General features: G+C 50.8%; 1 protein-coding gene across 2 annotated transcripts in view; it reads right to left on the bottom strand.

Moving 5' to 3' along the window:
- Window positions 1-450: 450 nt before the first annotated feature.
- Ssh1 (slingshot protein phosphatase 1) overlaps window positions 451-22659 on the bottom strand; it is a 53490-nt gene continuing 31281 nt past the window's right edge. For both annotated transcript variants that reach the window (XM_041648422.1, XM_041648423.1), the window contains 8 exons: window positions 21134-21328; window positions 19473-19566; window positions 17259-17387; window positions 15311-15357; window positions 14106-14252; window positions 12632-12832; window positions 9059-9593; window positions 451-6665 (listed from right to left, as the gene is read on the bottom strand). In XM_041648422.1, the coding sequence (XP_041504356.1) occupies window positions 5472-6665; window positions 9059-9593; window positions 12632-12832; window positions 14106-14252; window positions 15311-15357; window positions 17259-17387; window positions 19473-19566; window positions 21134-21328 (2542 nt within the window). In that variant the 3' untranslated portion in view covers window positions 451-5471. The remainder of the gene's footprint in view (window positions 6666-9058; window positions 9594-12631; window positions 12833-14105; window positions 14253-15310; window positions 15358-17258; window positions 17388-19472; window positions 19567-21133; window positions 21329-22659) is intronic.

Here is a 22659-nt window from a genome sequence, read left to right as displayed (position 1 = left end):
GAGTTTGAAGCAAGTTTGATTTACAAAGTGAGTTCTAGGACAACCAGGGTTACACAGAGAAACTGTGTCTCAAAACAAAACAACAAACAAACAAAACCCCAAACATCTCAAGAAACTTTTTTTTTTTTTTTGGTAGAGGATGTCACTCTGCAGGATGTGCAGGCTGGCACAGAAGTCACTGTGTAGACCAGGCTGGCCTTGGACTCAGAAATCGTCCTGCTTCTGCTTTCCAAGTGCCAGGATTAAAGGTGTGTGTCACCAGGGTCTGGCTTGTACTCTACTGGTCCAACCCCAGCCACAGGTGACCGGACTGGGAGGGAGAGCTCTGGGGTGACGCTAGCGCAGCTCCTCTATGCCAAGGATGACGGGGAAGAGCATAATGGAGGTCTTGGCAAGGGCTAGCGGCGGGGCCTCTGGCACACACGGGCACTTGCAAGACATTTATAAAGGACGTGTTTATTTTCATCACGAGAAGCACGCAGACTATATACAGTACACACCAACAGAAGTAAAAAAAAGTGCACTATGCTTCTACTGCAAATTCACAGTACAAAAGATACTGCCTCTTAAATATATAATATAAAAACAATAGAAAAATCAAAGTTGTGATGTGATGCATGGGGCCGGCGGCAGCCTCTGACGGTGAAGGACGTGGTCTGGTGTGGCTCATCTGGGGTGAGCTGCACCCCCAATCTGCTGCAAGGAGCTGAGGATATGGACAGGAGAACAGGGGTGTGAAGGGGACTAGGGATTACAAACTTCTACAACCCAGAGCTCAACTGCGAGGGGTTAGGGGGAGGTACCAGGCTGTGGGTCAGGGATGCAGAGCCTGCACCACCTCCCAGATGCCTGGTAAACCAATCACACCTTCATTGGCTACCATGGGCTGTGGTGTTTGCTGACGCCAACCTGGCCTGCAGGAGCTCAACAGTGCCATTTCTGGCAGGCTCTGTAGTCACAAACCACAAATGTCAACTGCATAGCAGAATAAACATAATGGGGGGAGAGGAACTCAAGTCCTAATCTCAACCACCAGGACAAGACAGAGTACCCAGCCACAACAGATGAGAGCTGAACAGTTGCGCATAAATACACAGTATTTGTAAACGATTATTAAGGCACTCGATTGTAAAACAATAATTACAGTGTAGAGGAGGCAGCTATCTTCTCATGCAGCAGGGCCAACAGCCAGGGCAGCAGAGGCTGCGCAGTTAGGACTCCTGCCGAAGACAGGGACTGGAGGGACGGTGGTGTCTACTGCAAAAGGGAAAGACAAGGTGGTCACCCTTCTCCAGATGGCCCCTGGTGGCATCACTACAGGTGAGTGTAGGGTGACTTACTGCATAGCTAGAGGACACAGTATGTGATGAGAGAAATGCCACACACTGGGTTTGATCGGGTACGTACACACACAAACACACAACGAATATACAAGGTATACACACAAAAACGTATGTGCATACATGCATGCAGAGTGGATTCTCACACCCAACAATAACAAAACAGGGGGCTTTGGACAGGGAAACATCGACCTTCATTGGTCTTTATCATCAGCAGGAACTCGGGATGGGAACCAGGTCAGGTGATTCTGTGCCATGCCACAGTATTTACCCTGATGGGGTTGTATGTGCCAAATTTGGCTCCATCCTGCAGCACCCTCTGGGCTTCTATGGGACAGAGGGAAGGGCTTTAGATTAGCAGGGCTGGATATTCTGCTAGAGCAGCGCAGCTCTCCAGGTACCTGTGAGTACCTACATGGCTGAGCCACAGGGATGCACCGTGTGTGATTGGCAGGGGTCTCCCTACCGAGGACAACAGGGCTGGGGATGCAGAGGACACCTTGCTCTTAGCTCATGTAATCAGGCACCTCAACTGCCCACCCCCTCTATCTAGTATCCATCTCCCTTACAATTCAAGAAGCCTTCTGGGTTGAGGAAAGACGAGGCCATCACAAGGTTCAAGCTGTTGGGAGGCTATGCAGGTGAGCAGAAACAAGGAGGGTAGCTGAGAACCTAGGGCATCCAGCTAGGGGGAAAGCTCTTCATTCAATGAAGACAATTCAATTCAGCAGTGGCTTACGCTACACAAATCCCTCTGCTTGCCCCATGTGCCTCTTCTGTGTGTACATAATTTGCTAAGATTATACACAGAGCATTAGCCAGGCATGGATGAGTAGCTCACAAAGCAAACGTTTTTGGTCAGGGTCTATGTAGCCCTGGACTCAGTAATCCACCTGCCTCTGCAGAGGTTAAAGGTGTGTGCCATCAAGCCTGGCTAGAACAAACTTTTCATAAGACAATGTGTAGTTGTCACTGCGGAGGTGAGCCTGGTTTGGCAGGATAATTCCACAGAACCCTTTAGATTAGATGCCAATCCACCATGACAACAGATAGCTCGAACCGTCCAGCCAAAGCGAAAGCCATCAAGCCAGGGTCTCATTCTGGTGACTTGGGGAGGGGGACAACACAGGGCGGCAGCCCCCTGCTGGCTGATATGCCAGTGCTTCTAAAAGAGACATCAGTTTGCCTGAAGTCAAAGGCCCATTGAGTTGATCATCCTCCTGTTCTTATTCTTTGAACAGAAAAGGACAAATTGTGGTTTTCAGAATCCTGCCACCCTTACAGACGGGATTAGAGATCCGGTGGAAATCTATCATTACCAAATCTAAGGAATTATGTTGACATAAAAATTGATCCACCACGCAAAATCAAACTTGGAGACATCTGTTAAAGTTGGTCTTTTTCAAAGTTTGCTTTTGTTGGCTGGAGGAATGTGGAGAAGCCTACAGGGTCTTAGGAATAAGTAGTGGATAATCACTTTTTAAGGTGCTTACCATTGACATTGGTAGGAAAACAAATACCTATAAAACAACATACATGTCTTTTTTTTTTTTTTTTTTAGATCCTGCCGGGGAGAATCTCTGAGAGAGAGGCTCACGAAGACCCTGCACCGATGAGGAGACTAGCCTTGTTCCTGGGGATGAGCTGGCTATTCTCCAGGATGGGCATTCTGGGAGCCGCACTAAGTCCAATCCATCCACTTTCGGGGCACGGGCAGTCCTCGAAGGCTTTGTGGTCTTGCTTAGCTAGCTGGCTGAACCAGCCAACTGCAGGACAGAGCTGTGGTCACGGCCACAGGGACTCCATCTGCACAAGTGGTATCGGGAAAGGCTGGCATAGTTTGGGGCATGAGGAGGAAGTATATGGTCTGTGACATTCAAGAAGCAAAGGAAGCCTTCCAATATGTCTCCCTGCAGTACCACACGTAGTCCTGAGGCATCAGATGATCAGTCTGCAAGCTGGAGGGCCTGTGGAGATGCCTGAGTCAGGTGACATCGTCCCTGTCAGGGCTACTATTTTTTTTTTTTTTTTTGTTTTTTCGAGACAGGGTTTCTCTGTGGTTTTGGAGCCTGTCCTGGAACTAGCTCTTGTAGACCAGGCTGGTCTCGAACTCACAGAGATCCGCCTGCCTCTGCCTCCCGGGTGCTGGGATTAAAGGTGTGTGTCACCACCGCCCGGCTAGGGCTACTATTTTTGAGGTAGGGTCACTGTGTGGTCCAGGTTGGCCTTTCACTCATGAAGGACCTGCCTCAGTCCTCAGTCTCCTGATGCAAGATCACAAGCCCATGCCACTGCCACCAGCTTCATCTATCTCTTGACAAACGCTTCAAAATGTAAAAACCAAACCTGGGGCAGGATGGGATCAGACCTGTAATCTTGGCATCTTGGGAGTCTGAGGCCAGTTTGGGTTGCACAATTGGATTCTACCAAAAAAAAAAAAAAAGATAAACTCGAGAGGCAGAGGCAGGAGAGCCTTGCTGAGTTTGAGGCTTACAGTCTACATAGCAAGTTCCAAAGTGCCATGACAGCCAAAGCTACATAGTAAAACCTTACTTTTTAATTTAAAAAATTAAAAAAAAAAAACAAACAAACCAGGTGATGGTGGTGCGCGTCTTTAACCCTAGGAGGGGCACTCTGGGAGGCAGAGGCGGGTGGATCTCTCTAAGTTATAGGTGAACCTGGTCTGCAGAGTGAGTTCCAGGACACCAAGGGCTACGCAGAAAAAAAAATCTCAAAAAACCCAAACCCCCAATACACCATTTCCACAGCAGAAACAAAATAAATCAGAGGAGAAGTCATGGTCAGCTCACAGGGTGGCACACCCTAGTCTGCCAATCACCAAACCAGGCCCTCCCTCCCTCCTGGCATCCTGCCATCACTGTCTTCTTTATGGGCACCAGTTAAGGTGCCTGATTTGAACCCAGAGCCCTGGCCTCCTGCTGCACTGAGCTAACCTGTGCTAACACCTGTGTTGTGGCCTGTATGGGGGAGCTGGAGAGGAGGGAGCATCATTTGGACAGGAGGGAGTACTCGCCCTGCAGGAAGAGATGCATGCAAACATCTGTGAGGCTTTGTCAACAGACCCACTACTCCATTACTGACATGACCTTCCTCTCACCGGATGTAGAGATGGCACCTAGCAAGCCTGGTGTGAGAGGGCAGGGGATGGTCACAGTGTCTCAGTAGGACGATCCACACCCCAGACCCACAACCTCATGGACATGAGCTCGTCCCAATCCCAAACATAACAATGTCTTGTTAGCAGCAGACGTGGCTCAGCGATGCCTGGAGTGATGGAAGCTCAATGCTAGAAGCTGACTGAGGACCCCACATCCCCACCGTAGGTGCCAGGATGGAGGGTCACACAGACGACTGCCACTCGGTGCTTTCCTCTGATGATGTCACACAACTGTACCTGGATGGTCAGGTTCAAAGTCTTGACACTTTGGGGGGACCTCACCCTCCAACCCCCCCACGATTCTCTCGGAAAAACCCTTTTTAGACACAGCATTGTTCCTCAGAACGAGCCTGGGTCATTACTATCTTAAAAACACACAGGAGAACAGAGGTAGAACTTGTGTTATCTGAGAATTCTCCCTTGAGGGCAGGAACGAGCTGGGGACATGGGCTGCAGCGACATTACCATGGCTCTTCTCTCACAGGCTGCACATTAAAATATTTTGTATGTACAGACTTATCTTCTCTCCACCAGGCTGGTCTAAACTCACTACATAGCTGAGAATGACTTCGAACTTCCAAACGCCTCCAACTCCAGTAATGGGATTATAGGGGTGTCCTACCATGCCTGGTTTCATGGGGTGCTGGGGATGAAACCTAGGGCATGGTGCATGGTGGGCAAGACTCTAACAACCAAGACACAGCCCCAGGCTGTGTGTCCATATCTTCCCACAGACAGGGCTTGAGGCTCAGTGGTGTCTCCTGGCTGAGTCTCCAGGTGGCCCAAGCCCGTTCTGGGTCTCCTTCATGTGTGCGGTGTTACTTCTTTGTCCCCCCTGCTCTTTGGCAAGAGTGAGGAAAGCCTGGACGACTGAAGCTAACGCAAATCAAGACGTGTGTGACGTGTGTGACCAGGACACTGTGAGAACCTCAGCCCGCATAGCGGAATGCTGCTCAGCTTCTCAAGTTTTCTGGGACAGATTTCCCTGATGGTTTACAGGCTGCAGTGGGGTCCCTCGGAGTGGCCTGCGGTTCGTGCAAGAAGGAAGAGTGACCGTACTTGGCATCCTGCGAGTCGGCGATGGTGGAAGTGTCAGCCTCACTGGACAGGTCCTCCGTGGAGAAGTTGAGACTTCCCAGCTTGGCGAGGGAGTGGGAACGTTTCAGTGGGGACGACACAGTGAGACCCGCCAGCCGGAGTCGTGTCTCGATCTCCTGCGCCCGCTGCTTCACAAGGCCTGGCTTTCCTCGGATACTGTGGATGCTGTCACTGCTGGAGCTCCGGGTCAGGTTGGAACTCATGGAGGAGGAGGTGGGGGTGTAGCACACGGTCTTCAGGAAGTCTTTTGAGACGTTACTGGTGTGATCTAGGCGGAGGAGGGTAGGAGTCGGGCTCTTCACCAAGGCTCCTTCTGGAGGTTTCTCATCAGCCCCTGCTTGGCTGCACAGGGCTAGGTGTCCAGGCTCCTGGCCCTCCTCAGGGATGCTAGCCTCCAGCCTGCTGGTGGCATTGTCCCTGCAGGTAGACGGTAGGTCTGAAGGCAGGCTCTTCAACCTCTCTAGTTCTTTGGTGTGCTTTCGAACCAGGCCCGCCTTCTGCAGCTGGATGATGGACTCCTGATGCTGCATCAGGTAGCTATTGGTGCTCGGCTTCTCTGCCTCATTACTGAACAGAAGCCTCAGGTCCTTAGCTGGCTTCATTTCTTTCTTAGTTGACAATTCTTCCTTCATTGCTTCCATGTTGGCGATGTTCTTATCACAGTGAGAATTCTTTAACAGGAGTGACTTTGGAAGGATTTTTGAGGTTTCTCTGGAAGGCTCTAGAAGGCTTGCTGGTGGTTCTGGGGAAGCCCCAGTTCCAGAGCCACTGATGTCTGGCTTCCTTGAGCCTGCTGGTAGTAGGAATGGAGGAGCGCTGGCTGGACCAGAGGCCAGCCTCTCTGGAGCTTGGGACCTGCAGCTCGTGTGGGCCATCGGGGAAGATGCGCCATGGGGCAGGAAGGCTGGCTGGGTGCAGATGGCGGGAGCACTGGGGTCTTCGTGCCGTTCTGTGGAGGCTTCAGGAGCCCCGCCAGCAGGGTACATGCAGTCAGCACAGGATGTGTAGGAAGGCTTCACTTTACTGAGGATTCCAAACACAGCATTGTGCTGCAAGCGACAAGAGTACCATGAGCAAATGTGATCCTGAGCCAGAGACCAAAAGGACAAAGTGGGCCACTGTGGCAGGGATGCATAGGGATGGCCGGCCCTGTGTATATGTATGTGTATGTGGGGGGCGGGGTTAGTGTTTTCATTTGTTCAGGGTTCAAGACTGTGTGGAACACACCAGTCATGAAGAACAGAGGTTCTAGAGGCCTAAGGGATGTTGACCTTGATTTTCCACAAGTCAAAATGATGACCTTAAGGCACTGGGCTGGGACAGAGCCTAGGCCCTCCCTTCTCAGTCTGTCTCTGCCATCAGCCAGGGTGACGCTTCCCTGGCCATGGTCTGTTCTGGAAAGCAGGGGGCACTGGAGAAGAGAGTGGCAGGGCTGGAGAGCCGGCTAATGCTCTTTCAGAGGACCTGAGTTCAGTCCCCAGCAGCCACGTCAGACAGCTCACAGCCTAACTCCAGCTGCAGGGTAGCCAATGCCTCTGGCTCCCCAAAACGCTGGCACGCATGCATATAAACCCACACACCAACGCATAATTTGGAATAAAATTTAAAAACCAAACAACTAGAATTTAAAAAGCAAACAAGTGACAACAAAACAGCATAGAAAGGAGGTTCTCTCTGGCAGAGGTGACTGCGCCCAGGCTAACTGCACCCTAAATACAGAGTCCTTCATAACTTGGGGACCATCAACCTGCCATGGTCATTATAATCTGGGGACTGGCAGAAACGGCTCTCGGACTGCCTCCAACTCAAACACATGTAACTACTCGGTACACCATCTCCCAAGGACACCACTTGCCTTTTGGTCACTGGGGCCTCAGTGAATGGGACAAGGACTTCTCTTTGCCTTCCCTGCCAGGACAACCCTGTACCAGCTCAAAGGCCAATCAATGATGATGAAGGCAAGAAGCATGAGGGTGGCTTTCCCAGCTGCCTGACTGGAGAGCCCACAGCTAGGAGAAAGGAGCCTTTCAGTGACGGCTGTGGAGGAAGGAGTCTCAATTCTGCCACGATTCCAAGAGGTCAATACCATTCTGTGTTGCCAAGTCGTCTCAGGCTCACAGGCTCTGCTGCCACCTATGCCTCTTCTGAAGGAGTCCCCTGTGCTTCCCTGTGTCACCAACATGCCATGGCCTCAGCCACTCCCGTCCGCATCCATCACTGCTGCCGCACCACGACAGGCTCATGCAGCTCCTGCCCCTCACATACCAAATCCTCCACCCAGATCCTGCCTCTCAGTACAGCATTGCTTCTCAGCCTGTCCCTAGCAAGCTGCCCTCTTCCACCCGCCTCTGAGTCAAGCTCTGTTCTGCTGTGCCCTCAAGTGTGCCTTCCCTTCACCCCATACAAAACAGGAACCCATGCCAGTCCGCCAAGCCACAGTTAACAAAAGGAGTCAAGCATTCAAATGGCTGCTTGTCTCCAGGTTCAGCCCTGGTGGGTCCTGGTGCTGAGTCCACTGAACCCTTTACCCTACCCTCCTGGTCACCATCCAGTGACTCATAGTCAGGCCGCTGGGGCTAACCACAGCACCACTGGCCCAGACAAAGGCATTTTATATCATCTGTCCTCTCTAAGGGAAGTGGTGGGCAGTGGGGGAGGCATGTAGTTCCTTTCTGGTCTGGAACATATTTCATTACTTAGAGGCCGGCAAACAGATGAACCGCCAGGGTGGTTAGGTGCTTTTTTGTTTTGTTTTTGCTTAGCATTGGAGCCGAATGTTAATTACAAACTAACTTTCTACTTCAGTGTCTCCCTGAGAGTCTTCATTGCAGTCATGGCAAAGGGACAGAAAGTTCCTGGCCCCAAGCCTTTGGTGAATACTGGAGGGGCAGACAGACCCCCCACCCCCGCCCCAGGTCATGACTGGATGCTGGAACAGGGAAGATATATAGGGTGTGGGACCAGCCACTTTCTGAGCATCCCGAGGGTGGAGTGAAGGCTCCCCGGACATCATCCCCCAAGGCTGGCAGCTTTAAGGGACACAAGGAGCAAAGCACTAACGTGAGCTGAAGAGGGACAGCACTGTTCTGTCACATAACGGAGCATCAGGAAGGGAATGCTACCTCTGGGATTTGTTTCAAAGCCATCCAAAGAGAAAGAGCCGGGGGGGCTGTGGCAGGTGCAGAGATGAATCAGGAACATCACATATCGATTCAGGGATGAACTGGGGTGATGAAACGAGTCAGAAGCCCCACCGTGGATGAGAGGATATCACAAGATTTAGGTATCCCTTACACATGGCCTATCCTCTAGTGAGGCACATGCTATACAGTCAAGTGATAACAGTCTCCTCCTGAAATAAACCCTGTGGGATGAAGTGAGAGCTCTGTGGGGTGGGGTAGAAGTGGCATGGCATGCTGCTACCACAGTGGTCCCTGCCTACCTCGAAGTCATTGGGGCAGCTCCTCTTGCTGTTGTTATTGTTTAGGTTTTCCTGGTCAAGCTGGGTGGAGGCCCGCCTCCACCTCCCAGCTCTCTGGTCACACTTCTTCTCCATCTCCCCCGCCTGTGGCAAGGAGCCACCGCGGGCTTTGGGGCTCCCGAAGTCTAGCTTCTTCTTCACATCCTTCTCACAGTGCCTGGCTCCTTCTTGGGAATGCTGGACCAGTTTGTGCACCTCCACTGGCTGAGCGGCGTCCTCCAGCAGAGCATCCCGCTCCAGATCCTCTAGGTGGACCAGGCTGCCTGCGGCATCGTGATGGGGGAGGAGGAGGGGATCTGAGAGTCTTCGGAAACAACAAGGGAGAGAGGGTCCTCCTGGAGCCTGGCTTCCTGCAAGCCCGGGCTGGGTGGTGTCATCCAAGCACGGCAGCCGGGTGTCCAGGGCATCATCCAGGGTCTCTGGCAAGAGCTCGCTGGGCTCTGCTGCAGGGTCATCTGCAGGCTGCTGGCGCCACAGCTTGTTGTGCCGCTGCTTACTATGGGGAGAAAGAGCAGGCAGTGAGCTGAGGGGACAACAGCAGCAGGTCCTGCATGCAGACAGCCTGCATCAGACGTCCATTCTCCAGGGCACACAGGGATGACAGCACCCTCAGTCACCATGGCCGACATGAGAAGCCTTTCAGCTTCCCCTTGGCTGTGTGGGGACAATGGTGGCAGACGCAGCGGGAGTTCTGCCTGGGGGTCCTTTGGCCTTCATGTTTGTGTCTGTCTTACCGTGTGAATCCGGTCAAGTCACTGATGGTTGTCACTCAGTTTCTGCGACCCATGAGAGTAACCATCATGTGAGAAAACTCAGGGGTCAAAGCAGAGAGAGTGTCATGTTCTCTGCACACTAGTGAATCGAGGTGAACACGACCATACCGGGGAAGATTTCAGAAAACTTCTAAGTATTTGTTTCAGGCAGAAACTAGAGATCCATTTTTAACGATTTCCTCTTCTTTTTCTTTCTTTCTTTCTTTCTTTCTTTTTTTTTTTATTAAGAATCAGGATCTATTTAGCTCAGGCTAGCTCCAAACTTATGATGTAGCCAAGGCTACCTAAGTTCTACCTCTTCCTTCTAATTGCTGGAACTATATTCTGGCTTGAAAGAATTTGTCTTATGTTTCTATTATTACTTTTCATATGGAGATGGGCGGATACGTAAGCACTGTATCACTGGGCTGCATACCTAGCCTATGGCATTAAAAAGACAGTTATTTTTTTACAGAATCTTGAGAATTTCATACCATATCCACCCCAGCTTCCACTGCCCCCAGACTGTGTCTTTTTTTTTTTTTTTAATTTTTTGAGATGGAGTTTCTCTGTGTAGCCCTGGCTGTCCTAGAAATCACTTTGTAAACCAGGCTGTAAACCTTGAACTCAGAGATCCACCTGCTTCTGCCTCCCAAGTGCTGGGATTAAAGGCGTGTACCACCACCACCAAGCCTGGTGTGTATTCTTTTTAAAAACAGGCTTCTAAGCCCAATTTGTGTGGCCATTACTCATGGGTGTAGGGCATCTACGAGAACATGGGTGACCCAGGTGTCTACCCCAGAAGCAATTAACTGTCAACAGTTGCTAAGTTAGGGGCAGGGACTGGCACTGTTTTTATAACACATTTGATGGTACGAGCCAAGAATAAAAGAGAGAAAAAAACTTTACAGTGACAGAGGTGATCAACTAAGGTCACCTCTACCTCCCGAGGACTTGGGAGTAAAATCTGCATTGCAGGGGTACGAGGGCGAGCTGTGGGGGTGTGGGGGTGAGCAGTCACACCCACTGGAGAAGATGCTCTTCGGTCACTGTCCCTTTCCCCGTGGGCTCCACACCATGAAGCAGTGTGTACTGCTGTGGACCACAGGAGACCCTCGGCGAGGCTGTGGCTGGAAGGCTGGAAGGTGACCCGAGAGGCCAAAGGAGAGCAGGCGCTTCTCTCCCTCTTTCTCCTCCAGTTGCCTAGGGACCTGACAGTGTCCAAATGATGTCAAACAATCCAGAGGTGGCTGCGGTGGTTCTCTGAGCCTGTTCATCCCTGCTGGAGCAGTTCTTCCCTAAACCTGTCCCAGGAACTGAAGGACTCAGCCTCTGGATTCCCAGCACCAGTCAGAAATAATCTAAACAGACTGGACGTGGAGCAGGGAGAAAGCGAGTCCCCAGATACTGGCATCTGCCCCAGCAGCCTGAGGTGCTGGGGAACCCTCACCGCCCTGACAAGGCCCCCAGCAACAACTGCTCTCTCCTGCGGCAGCCAAAACATGTAGGTGTAAATCTCTCTCTTGGCACCCAGAAGCCAACTGTGACAGGAGACAAGTTGCCCTTTCAGCACTGGCCCAGGCTCACTTGTGAAATGAGCAATCAAAACTTACTTAGAGGTGGGAGACAGATTCAGCAGTGACATTTATTAACTTGTCAAGGACCTGCAGTGACTGCTCGTGCAATCTCAGAGCCCTGCCACTTTGAAAACTGCACTAAGCTGTCCATTGACTTTTACATACTCACAACAGCACACTACGATTCGTCTCCATAACTCTGCACAGCACACAATAAGCATTACCGGCCATCACAGCTCAACTGTCACCTCTCCAGCCTTTGGTCACCGATACCACGTTCTCCATCTCTAGGGGCCACAAGTTTTTCCTGATGGCCCCGAAATTTGTTCAGGGTGTACCACACATGTCAGAATTTCCCTTTCCTTCCTTTCTGATGGGGCGGGAAGGAGATGGGATCTTGATATGTGGCAGAGATTATTAGCTTTGAAGTTCTGGGGCAGGCAGTCTCTAGCTTTAGTTCCCCTAGCAGTGTGGCCTACGAGCTTTTTCGTCTGACTTTAACTGCCTTCCTTCGGTAGGCAGAGGGAGATTCCTATACACACTCCCTGTTTGCTTATCCACCCATCCACCAAGGAACTCATAGACAGCCTTCCCCTTTGGGCCACTGTAAATTACACTGCCATCGACACAACTCTCTGAGTCCCCAGATTTCCAGGCTCCTGGGTATATACAGTGAAGCGAAGTTTTTGGATCATGCAATGGTCCACCTTTTAGGTTTCTGAGGGACCGCGAGCATCTGATACCTGGATGTCAAATCCTTAACCCAGAAGAGGGGACTGGGCTTGGGGAAGGTTGCCAGGCTCGCCTGTGGTGAATCAAGCCTCTTCAGTCCCTGAGTTTGGCGTAAAGCAGGTGCTGAGGAAAAAGATATGCTCAGGCCCACACCACACACCAGGACGTACCCTGGATGGGCATGTAGGCACCTTCTCTTGCCCACACCACACACCAGCATGTGCCCTGGATAGGCATGTAGGCACCTTCCCTTGCCCAGCAAGAGTTTCTACAAGTGCCAACAAAATCAAAACGGATCCCTCCTGGAAACCACTAATCACAGCCCCAACAATAGCTGCTCTTTTTCCACGCCAGCTCCCGAGAGGCTGGTTTCCAGTTGTGGAAGCTCCTGCCAGGCTGACAGGAGAAGAGCGGAATGCCCAAGCTGGCCTGGCCAGCGTGGTGTGCCAGTCTGTCTCTAGGTACACACTCACCTTGCATCCAGGATGCCTTCATACTCAGACAGCTGCCTCATAAAGCCTGCGTTGGGCCGCGTGATGCTACGCTTCTGCTTCACATAGTTATACGCTTTCTCCAGGGGCCAGCCAAATTCCTTCATCGCATAGGCTATGACCGTGGATGCAGATCGGCTGACGCCCATTTTGCAATGGACCAGGCACTTGGAATGATTTCTTCTGCAGGGATTTTGGGCGGGGGGTTAAGAGCAAGGATTAAGAGCCGTCCCTGACTTACCACTCGGGTTTTACTAACCAATTTCATTTTTAAAGTTATCGCATAGTTCCAATCCTTCTCTGCCCTAATGTTTATGGAACAGATCTCACACACCCTCTAAAGGAAATAACTTTGCTGTGAAATCAATTAACACACAATGGGAGAACAGATGAATCCGCATGGCCTGGCCCAACTTTGCAGGGCCTGCTTCCAAACAGTCTCCCCCGTTACTGGGATAAGTGAGGCCACCCAAAGTTGCTTCCAGGGCCGCACCCGGACAGTCCAGCTGCTACAGCAGTTGGAGGCCCTGAATGAGCTACTGTAGAAAACAGGGTCAGCGAGGCAAAAATGCTGCACCCTGTGGAAAGACTGAGCTCCTGGAGGGAGCGCAAGGATGACAGCAACCTGGCCAGAGAACCACCGAGCTAGGGGAGGACGGGGCCAGTGATCCGGCTACTTGTAAGAAGGCAGTGCTGGCCTGGGCACAGCTGATTTACCAGATACACAAGGGACAATGACCCTCTCCCTGATGGAGAGGGTGAAGACACGCCAGGCTGGCAGAGGCTGCACCTGGGAAGCTGAGGTGGGGTGAGCAGGCTCCAGTTTCCTACACTAGGGTTTCAATCCCATCCCCACAACACTGCTCCTCCTGCCTTCTACACTCACTAGCAAGGAGTCTGGAGTCTGTGCCCTGGGAAAGCAAGAGAAGTGGCATTTGGAAAGGACGTAACAGTTGCTCCAAAGGAGAATAAGGAGGGGGCTGGGCTCAGGAGGTGTGGAGATGGCCGCATCTTAGGACTGCCCATCTAGGCACACAGGAACATGGACCCCCCCCCCCCCGTACTCTTTGGGGGAGCTGTCCAAGAGTTCTAGGCCCAGCATGCACTAGCCCCTTCCAGGATGCCCCCAGAGAGCTACCTAGAGGTACTTGGTATTGGACGTTGGCCTGGAATCAGAGTTAATGACAAAAACTGGGCTCAACATCACAATCATGGGCCCTTGGGAGAGAATATGAAGGCACACTGTGGACAAGGCCAATCCTTGCCTGTTCGCTTTGATGCCTGGTGTCCTGTTGCTAAAACCAAAGGCCCACCAGACAGCAAAGCCTCTCCCGGCATTGGGCATCTGTATCCATGACCACCTACCCCAAGAGCAGGGCTGCCTACTTCCACGTCATCTAGCCCGCCACTTGTTTCTGCCCACCTGTTCCTCCTAAGACCAATTTCCCAAACTTACTTTGCTTTGTTTATAAAATGATAGGCTTCGTTCCAGTGGGCGAGGAGGTCTGTGGTCTCCTCATCGTAGACTCGGATGTTATGGTATGCAAATAAGCCAGGGAAAAAATTGTCTATTTCTCTAGTGACATTTAAAATGTAGTCAACCCTGCAGAGAAAAGAAGCAAATAGTCTACAGAATCAGAATGAGGAGCAAGGAAAACAAGTCACAAAAAAACTGGCAAGGAAGTCAATTTCTATACACACACTACAGCACGTATGTTCCTAATGAAACTGGTTTTGCTTAACAGTCATTTCCATGTGTTTCCTCCACATGACAAGAATGTATTATTTTTTTAAAATGCCATACTAAAACCCCTTTACAAAAAAAAAAAAAAGCCTCCGCTCTCTTTTGCTAAAAGGCAGAATACGGCCTTCTATTACTCATGCCCTAGATGAGAGCATCCACTAACTCAAACCCCACGGCCCCTCACCCTTAACCAGTACATTCATTTCTAGAAAATCAAAATGATTTTGGTAATTGGAAACGTCTCAAATAGGTTTCACCATAAATGACAACGAATCACAATTTACTCCCAGTAAAATGGAAGCATAAAGTCTAGCCTCTCACTGACGACTGCTCTGCTGACCGGAGGTCCTAAGGATGTATTTTAAGCTCTGTTTAGTCTCGGTTTTCAGCTGCAGTAAGTTCCAGAAGGCCAGCGGGCACATCAGGCCGACCACAGAATGGTGATTTTGTGGCTGTCACTCCTGCTGCTGAGCATTGCTCAGAGACAGCGGGGAGTGTCAGTCACAAGATTCCACCAGGCACCAAGTATTGCCAGGAGTGCTCCAGTTTTCAGAGTTGCTGATGGACCAAAAGATCAACAGAGACGTGTGTCCACACTCGGGTTCTAAGCAATTCTGCTGGGGAGTGAGGCTGTGGGAGCGAGCTCAGAGCCTGCCCTGGGCCAGGCTGTCCTCCATTCCACAGTGTGATTAAGCTGTTCCTGGATCTCCCCGACCCCCCGCCCAGTCACCCAAGACTCCAGGAAAAATTTAGAGCCCATGGATCCCTCTGGGTAGCATTCTGAGGCACATGAGATGCTCCAGCCACAGCAGAGACCAGGCTGAGGCAGTCGGAGTGGGCAGGCAGTGTCTGTAGCCTCCACAGAGTAGCGATGCTTAAGCTGCCTAGAGAGATGGGGAAGAGGGGAGCAGACTCACCCTGAGCCCTGCAGCTCTTCCAGATTGGATGCATTCCACTCGGAACCCTGGGGGACAGATCACACAAACCCCTGTGAGTGTCACAGAGCTGCTTGTGGGATGCATAGGGGCCCTGACAGTGCAGCCTCAGCCTCGGAGCAGAAAGAAGGATCAGAAAGAAGCAGGAGAGGCAGGAGTCTAAGAGGAAGGTGGTCTTCTTCCCCCCATTTCATGGAAGCCTGCTTGATATCCCCCAATTTTTTTAGTCAGCATGGGTACAGCCACCACATGCAGTGACCTGAAACCTCACCATCAGCTACGGGGGGGGGGGGGGGGAGGACGACACGGACCCCTCTCCCTTTCCTGGCAGGTATTTTGGTATTAATTTTAAAAGTCCCCACCCTCTGATCCTGAGGGGATGGCCAGGGCTCACACAGACTTAGGAACATGGGCATTTAGGGTTATTCACAGGAAAACAACAGGGACCCAAAGGTCTAATAGGATGGAACCAATAAGATAAATGGCAATAGATCCTTAGGATGGGCATTTCAAAAGAAACCACGCCAATTCCAAGTAGCAGAGGCAGGAGGATGGCCATGAATTTGAAACTGAAGGCCAATCAGGGATATACAGTGAGACCTTGTCTCAAAACAAAATAAGCCAGGGGATGGTAGTGAAGGCCTGTAATTCTAGCACTTGTGAGGCAGAGGCAGGTGGATCTCTAGGTTCGGGGCCAGGCCAGCCTGGTCTACACAGTGAGTTCCAGTATACCCGGGGGCTACACAGAGAAACCCTGTTTCAAAAGCCAAAAACCAATCCAGAAATAAAATAAATAAATAAATCATCATGTTAGTGTAAGGAATAAGCCAAGAGGAACATGACTATGAACCCGAGCAGAGAGGGCACTGTCTCTTTTTCTACATAGGCATCAGAGAAACACAGTGTTCGGGGCCTGGGTTCTAATTCTAATACCACAAGAAACTGAAAAATGTAAAAATCAACACATCAAAATGCTATGAGTGACTGGCCCCCTCAGCGTGGGAGACTGGGAATAGCTTTACTCTTCCCAACTGTCTACAGAATGCACGACTGGATACTTTTACAAACTGTATCATTAAAAACTCCTCTATTCCTGGTCTTTCAAGGAACACAGAAGAGAAACATGAAGAAGCAATCACTACTCTGGAAATGCAAAGGTCTGCAGTCCTGGCAAACATGGCGCGCTATCTCCGTCTCCTGCCGACTTTTTCTCCTGGGAAGCTCAATGGATAAAGCATGAAATCTGTTCATGCAGGAAGACTCAAATATAAACAAGAACATAAAGATGCATTCAACGCTCAGGAGGCTGAAACAGAAGATCACAAAGTCTGGGCTAGCCTGAGCTACATACGAAGCTAGCTCCTGTCTCAAAAGCCCACATATACATATGTGTGTGCATGTTTATGTGTTTATGGAGACTGAAGCTATCTCCCTCAGTGGCCGAAGCCACTTCCTTCGGCTCCTGTAAGAGACATTCCTCTAACCATAGTCTCCATTTGTATTCAAAACCAGGCCTACAGAAACTACACTCGTCACCTCCAGAATGTGTCTTATTTAACCATCAATCACAATCACCCCATGAAGGGCAGTGGCAAAGTGACTTACCATGGGCCACAGGGCAGGTAAGGTGGAGGGGGACCTTGGCCTTGCTAGGTCTGACTTTCAATTGGACTTCATGATCTCCTGGCTAGTTTTAACAACCTGCTTGCCTTTGAAAACTAGTCAATTGCCTTCTATAGATTTATGGCATGAAGACACTGAGCTGGAGGTGCACAGGCGACACCATGGGGTGGATCCTTCGGTGGGCTCAGAGGGGAACAGCTCAGCCACTTGTATTTCAGATAGATGCCAAGTCTATCTTGGGGCTTCGTAAGCATGTATCTGTGAACGTGATTTCCAAACCAGATGGACCAGGGGCAATGACTCTTACAAGATAAAGATGGTCGAAGATAAGGGAGGGCTTGTCCATCTGGCCCAAGATGAGCAACATCTCGTTATCGATGAACTCCTTGAATTCTTTCAGGTTACAGTTCATTTGCTTCTCCAGCTCATTGCGGATCTGTGGGCGGGACAGAGCAGAGGTGATGCTGGGGCAGAACCTATTAGGAGTGATCTGTTCAAAGAACTGTGCACCTCTGTGCAGTGCTGGTTACAAAAAGGGTGAATGTGACTTCTTTCTTTTGTCCAGGATAATGTGTTCAGACACAGGATCACATCTGTGCGGTGGCGGGCACTGTGTCCTGGATAATGTGTTCAGACACAGGATCACATCTGTGTGGTGGCGGGCACTGTGTCCTGGATAATGTGTTCAGACATAGGATCACATCTGTGCAGTGGCGGGCACTGTGTCCTGGATAATGTGTTCAGACACAGGATCACATCTGTGTGGTGGCGGGCACTGTGTCCTGGATAATGTGTTCAGACACAGAATCACATCTGTGTGGTGGCGGGCACTGTGTCCTGGATAATGTGTTCAGACACAGGATCACATCTGTGCGGTGGCGGGCACTGTGTCCTGGATGTGTTTAGACACAGTAGCACATCTGTGTGGTGGCGGGCACTGTGTCCTGGATAATATGTTCAGACACAGGATCACATCTGTGTGGTGACGGGCACTGTGTCCTGGATGTGTTTAGACACAGTAGCACATCTGTGTGGTGGCGGGCACTGTGTCCTGGATAATATGTTCAGACACAGGATCACATCTGTGTGGTGACGGGCACTGTGTCCTGGATGTGTTTAGACACAGTAGCACATCTGTGTGGTGGTGGGCATTGTGTCTGGAATAATGTGTTTAGACACAGTAGCACATCTGTGTGGTGGCGGGCACTGTGTCCTGGATGTGTTTAGACACAGTAGCACCTCTGTGGGGTGGTGGGCACTCACACTTCATCTCCAACCTAACCAGACAGGAGGAAGCCCGGTATTTTCAACAAGGAAATCTTACTTTTTTCCTAAAATCTTTTCTACTGCGTTTAAAACTTTCACTTTCACAATTAGGTACCAACACTGCTGCAGTGAGAAGGTAAAGCCACTTTCCTGTTGAAGGTATCACACATGGCTGATCAAAGTACTCATCAATTACAGATGAAGACTAATGTGAGGCGGGAAGACTGCGGTCAAGGCGTGCCTAGGGGATGCATGGTGAGTTCAGGCCAGCCAGACTCACAAATAGAAATAATAAATAATTAAATAATAAATAACACTTTAAACTTCCTGTAATTTGTTGCATTCTTTAAATAAAAACAAAGGACCATCAGGACGGCTCAGCAAGTAGAAGAGCCAGGAACGAAACCCAACTGCCTGAGTTCAAGCCCCAGGAGCCACATAGTGGAAGAACCCCAACTCCTGCAAGCTGTTTTCCCTCCTACACATGTGCTGTCCACCCCACCCCCACCAGCCCCAGTTAAATATATAAGTAAATACAATAGCTTAAAACATTTTAAAGATTTTTATTTCATGAGACAGGGTCTCACTATGTAGTCCTGGCTGGCCTGGAACTCATTATGTAGACCAGGCTGGCCTTGAAGTCACAGAGAATTTCTGTCTGAGTGCTAGGATTAACGGTGTGTGCCCCCGCCCCCAACAGCCTCTAGATTTGTTGAGGGTTCTGCCTGTAGGTATCTGTGCACCACCTGCATGCAGTACCTGTAGAGGCCAGCTGAGGGCGTCATATCTCCTGGAGACGGAGTTAGAGATGGCTGTGAGCTACCATAAGGGACAGCACTAATGCTCTTGACCAAGGAGCCATCTCTTTAATGCCCACAGCATCTCCCTCTACCAAGCAAGGGACAAAAAGAAAAACTGATCAAGGAGGGCTTAAAAGGTAGAGGGAGCAGTCTGAGATGGCACAGGTCAGGGGTGGGGGGCACACAAAAGCAGGAAAGGGCATGGAAGGCTGAGGTTCCCTGGATGAACCTAGGACCTTCTACAACCTCCCCCAGGGCTCAGAGAGGGCCGACAGTCTGCTCATGATCTCTGGAGTCTAACTCTAAGCCTGGGTCCTACACAGCCCTAGTGCCACTACAGGGCAAAATGCAGGGATGCGTGCCAACACCGGGCCGACCTCTGTTGGGAACCTGGCAAGACAAACATGCGTAAGGGGCTTGGGCCTGCTATGGGCAGGGGGCGGGGGGTCTCTTACTTCCTTAGAAGTCACATTTTCAAGGTCCTGGCTCATCATGATGCTCCGGAGCTTGGCTTTAATGAGACGCTCAGTTCTTTCCCCCTCAGTTGGCCTAGGAAGAAAACGTACAGAAAGCTGCAGAACTCTGAGAAAGAAATCTCAGACGGACGTGAGACCCTCACAGGTCTAACCTCGGCTATTGTGGGTGTGTGTACAGTGTTTGGAGAAGTATCCCACAAGAGCCCAGCATGGAAAGAGAGCAGGCCAGTGGGTAGAGGACTGGCTCCTCACACAGGCCACATGCTGTAACTGCCTACATCCCTACACGGTCGGTCCATCTCCACCTGCTATTCCTATCTGGGGCATTGCTGCATGAGCCCTCACATGAAATCCAAGTCTCTGAATCCTCCTAACGTCTGCATGCCAGCCCTGTTAATTAACTCCTAGGGTCATGGGGACTGGGACAGTCCTCCCGCCAAAGTCTCAAACGGCCATCATTTCATCTAAAGAATTCTTGGTGGCGTCTGGCAGTCTGAGCAACTCTTCTCTTCCAACTAGTCTCCCAGCCGACACCTCTCTGAGGGAGTGGGACCCTGACCCCTGAGAAGCCAGAGAATGTGGCCTTAGTCACTTTCTCTGTTGAGGAAGTTGTGAAGGCTCAACACAGCGGGCTGAATTTGCTACTACCAACCCGTGGGGACACATTCTGAGCACAGAGCACAAGCAGGAGGAGGGGCATCCAGGGTGGGGCATCTCTGTGGTGATCTGACTGAAGCGCAGGATCATGGCTCACAGATGCACTCATCAAACCCACTGCTGTAAAGGGCGAATGTGCATGCGAGGGAGAGGGAATGCGCACAAACCCTTCTTTTAGAAAAGTATTTCTCAACCTGTGGGTGTGGGGAGACCCCTTTAGGAGACCACTGGAAAACACAAATATTTACATCATGATTCACAATAGTAGCAAAACTACAGTTATGAAGTAGCAACGTAAATAATGTTATGGTCAAGGTGACCACAACATGAGGAACTGTGTTAAGGTTGCAGTGTCAAGAAGGTTGAGAACCATAGACTCAGGTAACAAGTTCTACCTGAAAACCTGTTCTAAGAAGGGGCTGCAGGGAAGCACGACCTTGAGAGGACCCCGTGTTGAGCAGTGTGACCTTGAGAGGACCCGGTGTTGAGCAGTGTGACCCTGAGAGGACCCCGTGTTGAGCGGTGTGACCCTGAGAGGACCCAGTGTTGAGCAGTGTGACCTTGAGAGGACCCAGTGTTGAGCAGTGTGACCCTGAGAGGATTCAGTGTTGAGCAGTGTGACCCTGAGAGGACCCCGTGTTGAGTGGTGTGACCCTGAGAGGACCCAGTGTTGAGCAGTGTGACCCTGAGAGGATTCAGTGTTGAGCGGTGTGACCCTGAGAAGATTCAGTGTTGAGCAGTGTGACCCTGAGAGGACCCAGTGTTGAGCAGTGTGACCCTGAGAGGACCCAGTGTTGAGCAGTGTGACCCTGAGAGGACCCGGTGTTGAGCAGTGTGACCCTGAGAGGACCCAGTGTTGAGCGGTGTGACCCTGAGAGGACCCAGTGTTGAGCAGTGTGACCCTGAGAGGATTCAGTGTTGAGCAGTGTGACCCTGAGAAGGACCCAGTGTTGAGCAGTGGGAGAGGCATCCCCGGTACATACTTGTCCACAAACAGGGCTGGAGAGTCGGGTCTCGTGGACTCCAGATCCTGCATGGCATTCCACTCATTGATGCAGCTCTGCTCAGAGCCAATGCAGCTCTCATAGTAGGTGGCCCAGATGAGCGCCACCCCACCAGGGAAGTAGTTGTGCCTCCGTGCCACTTCACAGGCCTTGTGAAGCACTTGGAGGGCAGACCTGGGGGAGGAGAGAGAAGCTCAGGACCAGGAACTTGGGTTCTGCAACTTGCAAAGGGTACTCATTTCATGGCAGTGGGATGGGCACCCGGTAGGGACTCCCTGCCCACACAGCAGTCAGGTACAACTATTAGCTCCCAGAGACTGTGTCAACTAAACTCAGAGGACAGGATATCCCTCATCCTTTCCAAAGAAGTAAACAAACACCAGCAGCAGGCACATCCCAATCTCTAACTCTTCAAGCTGGCTGGGTCACATTCCAGCAACCAACTCCAAAAGATGCCAGATCTGCTTCTGAAGTCACAGCAACCTGGAACACAGGCAGGACTGTACTCCAGGCATCTACGGGTGGGGGAGAAAGGTCTCTAAAGAACAGCAGAAACTCCTGAGCCCATCTGTGGACAGCCCCCAACCCCAGTGTGTAATATCTTAGGGCCTTAGGGCATAAAAATGTGTGTGTTTTATTTAATCAGCCTCTTTTACCTCTTTTGAAAAAAATAATCAGGCTGAAAATTTCTCAAAGAAGAGGCTGCCAAGGGAGGGAAGTGTTGGCCACAGCAGAAACAGCCCCTGAAGAGAGGGCATCACCAGGTGAGGGTTTCTATGACGGCGCATGCACACTGCAAGGAGCCTCATTTTCTGTAATTTTATCCACCCTACCGTCTAGGCTGCTTGAGGGAATAAACTTGGAACCAATGCTTATTAAATTAAATAATGATAATGATGATAGTGACAATATTTGGCTAGAAAGAAAAGAGGCAGCCAGCAGTTACAATAGAAACACTTAGGGCGTTTGCTGGTTTGTTCATCCTCTGAACACTGACTTCGTTGCCCTCATCCACCTCAGAGGACCCTAGAGTGAGATGGAGGGATGGACAGAACTCTAGGAGCAGCCCATGAGAGGGCGCCTCAGGAGTCTCCTGCTCTGGAAAAGCAGAGTCACTGGGAAATGCTATGGGCTGTTCCTCGAGCTCGAAGCTTTTCCTGGTTTATCCCAATTATTCTGTTGCGCAGTTACAAGAACTGCTCAGCCCACACCAGTACCCAGCTTTTAGAAACTGCAGTGTGACACTATCTACTACAAACCTGCTGAGCCACACCCACAGTGAGCATGTGGCCGCAAGGCCCCTGGTGGACACACCTAAGACAGAGCTGTAAGAGGAGGCTGACTTAGGAAGCTGTGGACATTTCCACATTCACCCACAGTCACTACAGAGGGTCGGGGAGGCCCCCCTTCCCTGGACCCAGGCCTCACAGCTGTTATTCTGAGGCTCCATCAACATGAGAACGCCTACCCAGCTGTCTTGGCATGGCATACAAGTTTGCTCACGT

Source organism: Microtus oregoni, unplaced genomic scaffold, assembly GCF_018167655.1.
Source record: "Microtus oregoni isolate MIOR12 unplaced genomic scaffold, Mior012 000003F_ref0000135, whole genome shotgun sequence".
In the NCBI taxonomy this organism is placed as follows: Eukaryota; Metazoa; Chordata; class Mammalia; order Rodentia; family Cricetidae; genus Microtus; species Microtus oregoni.
The sequence above is the reverse complement of the archived record's forward strand: the minus strand, read 5'-3'. Positions and strand labels throughout refer to the sequence as shown.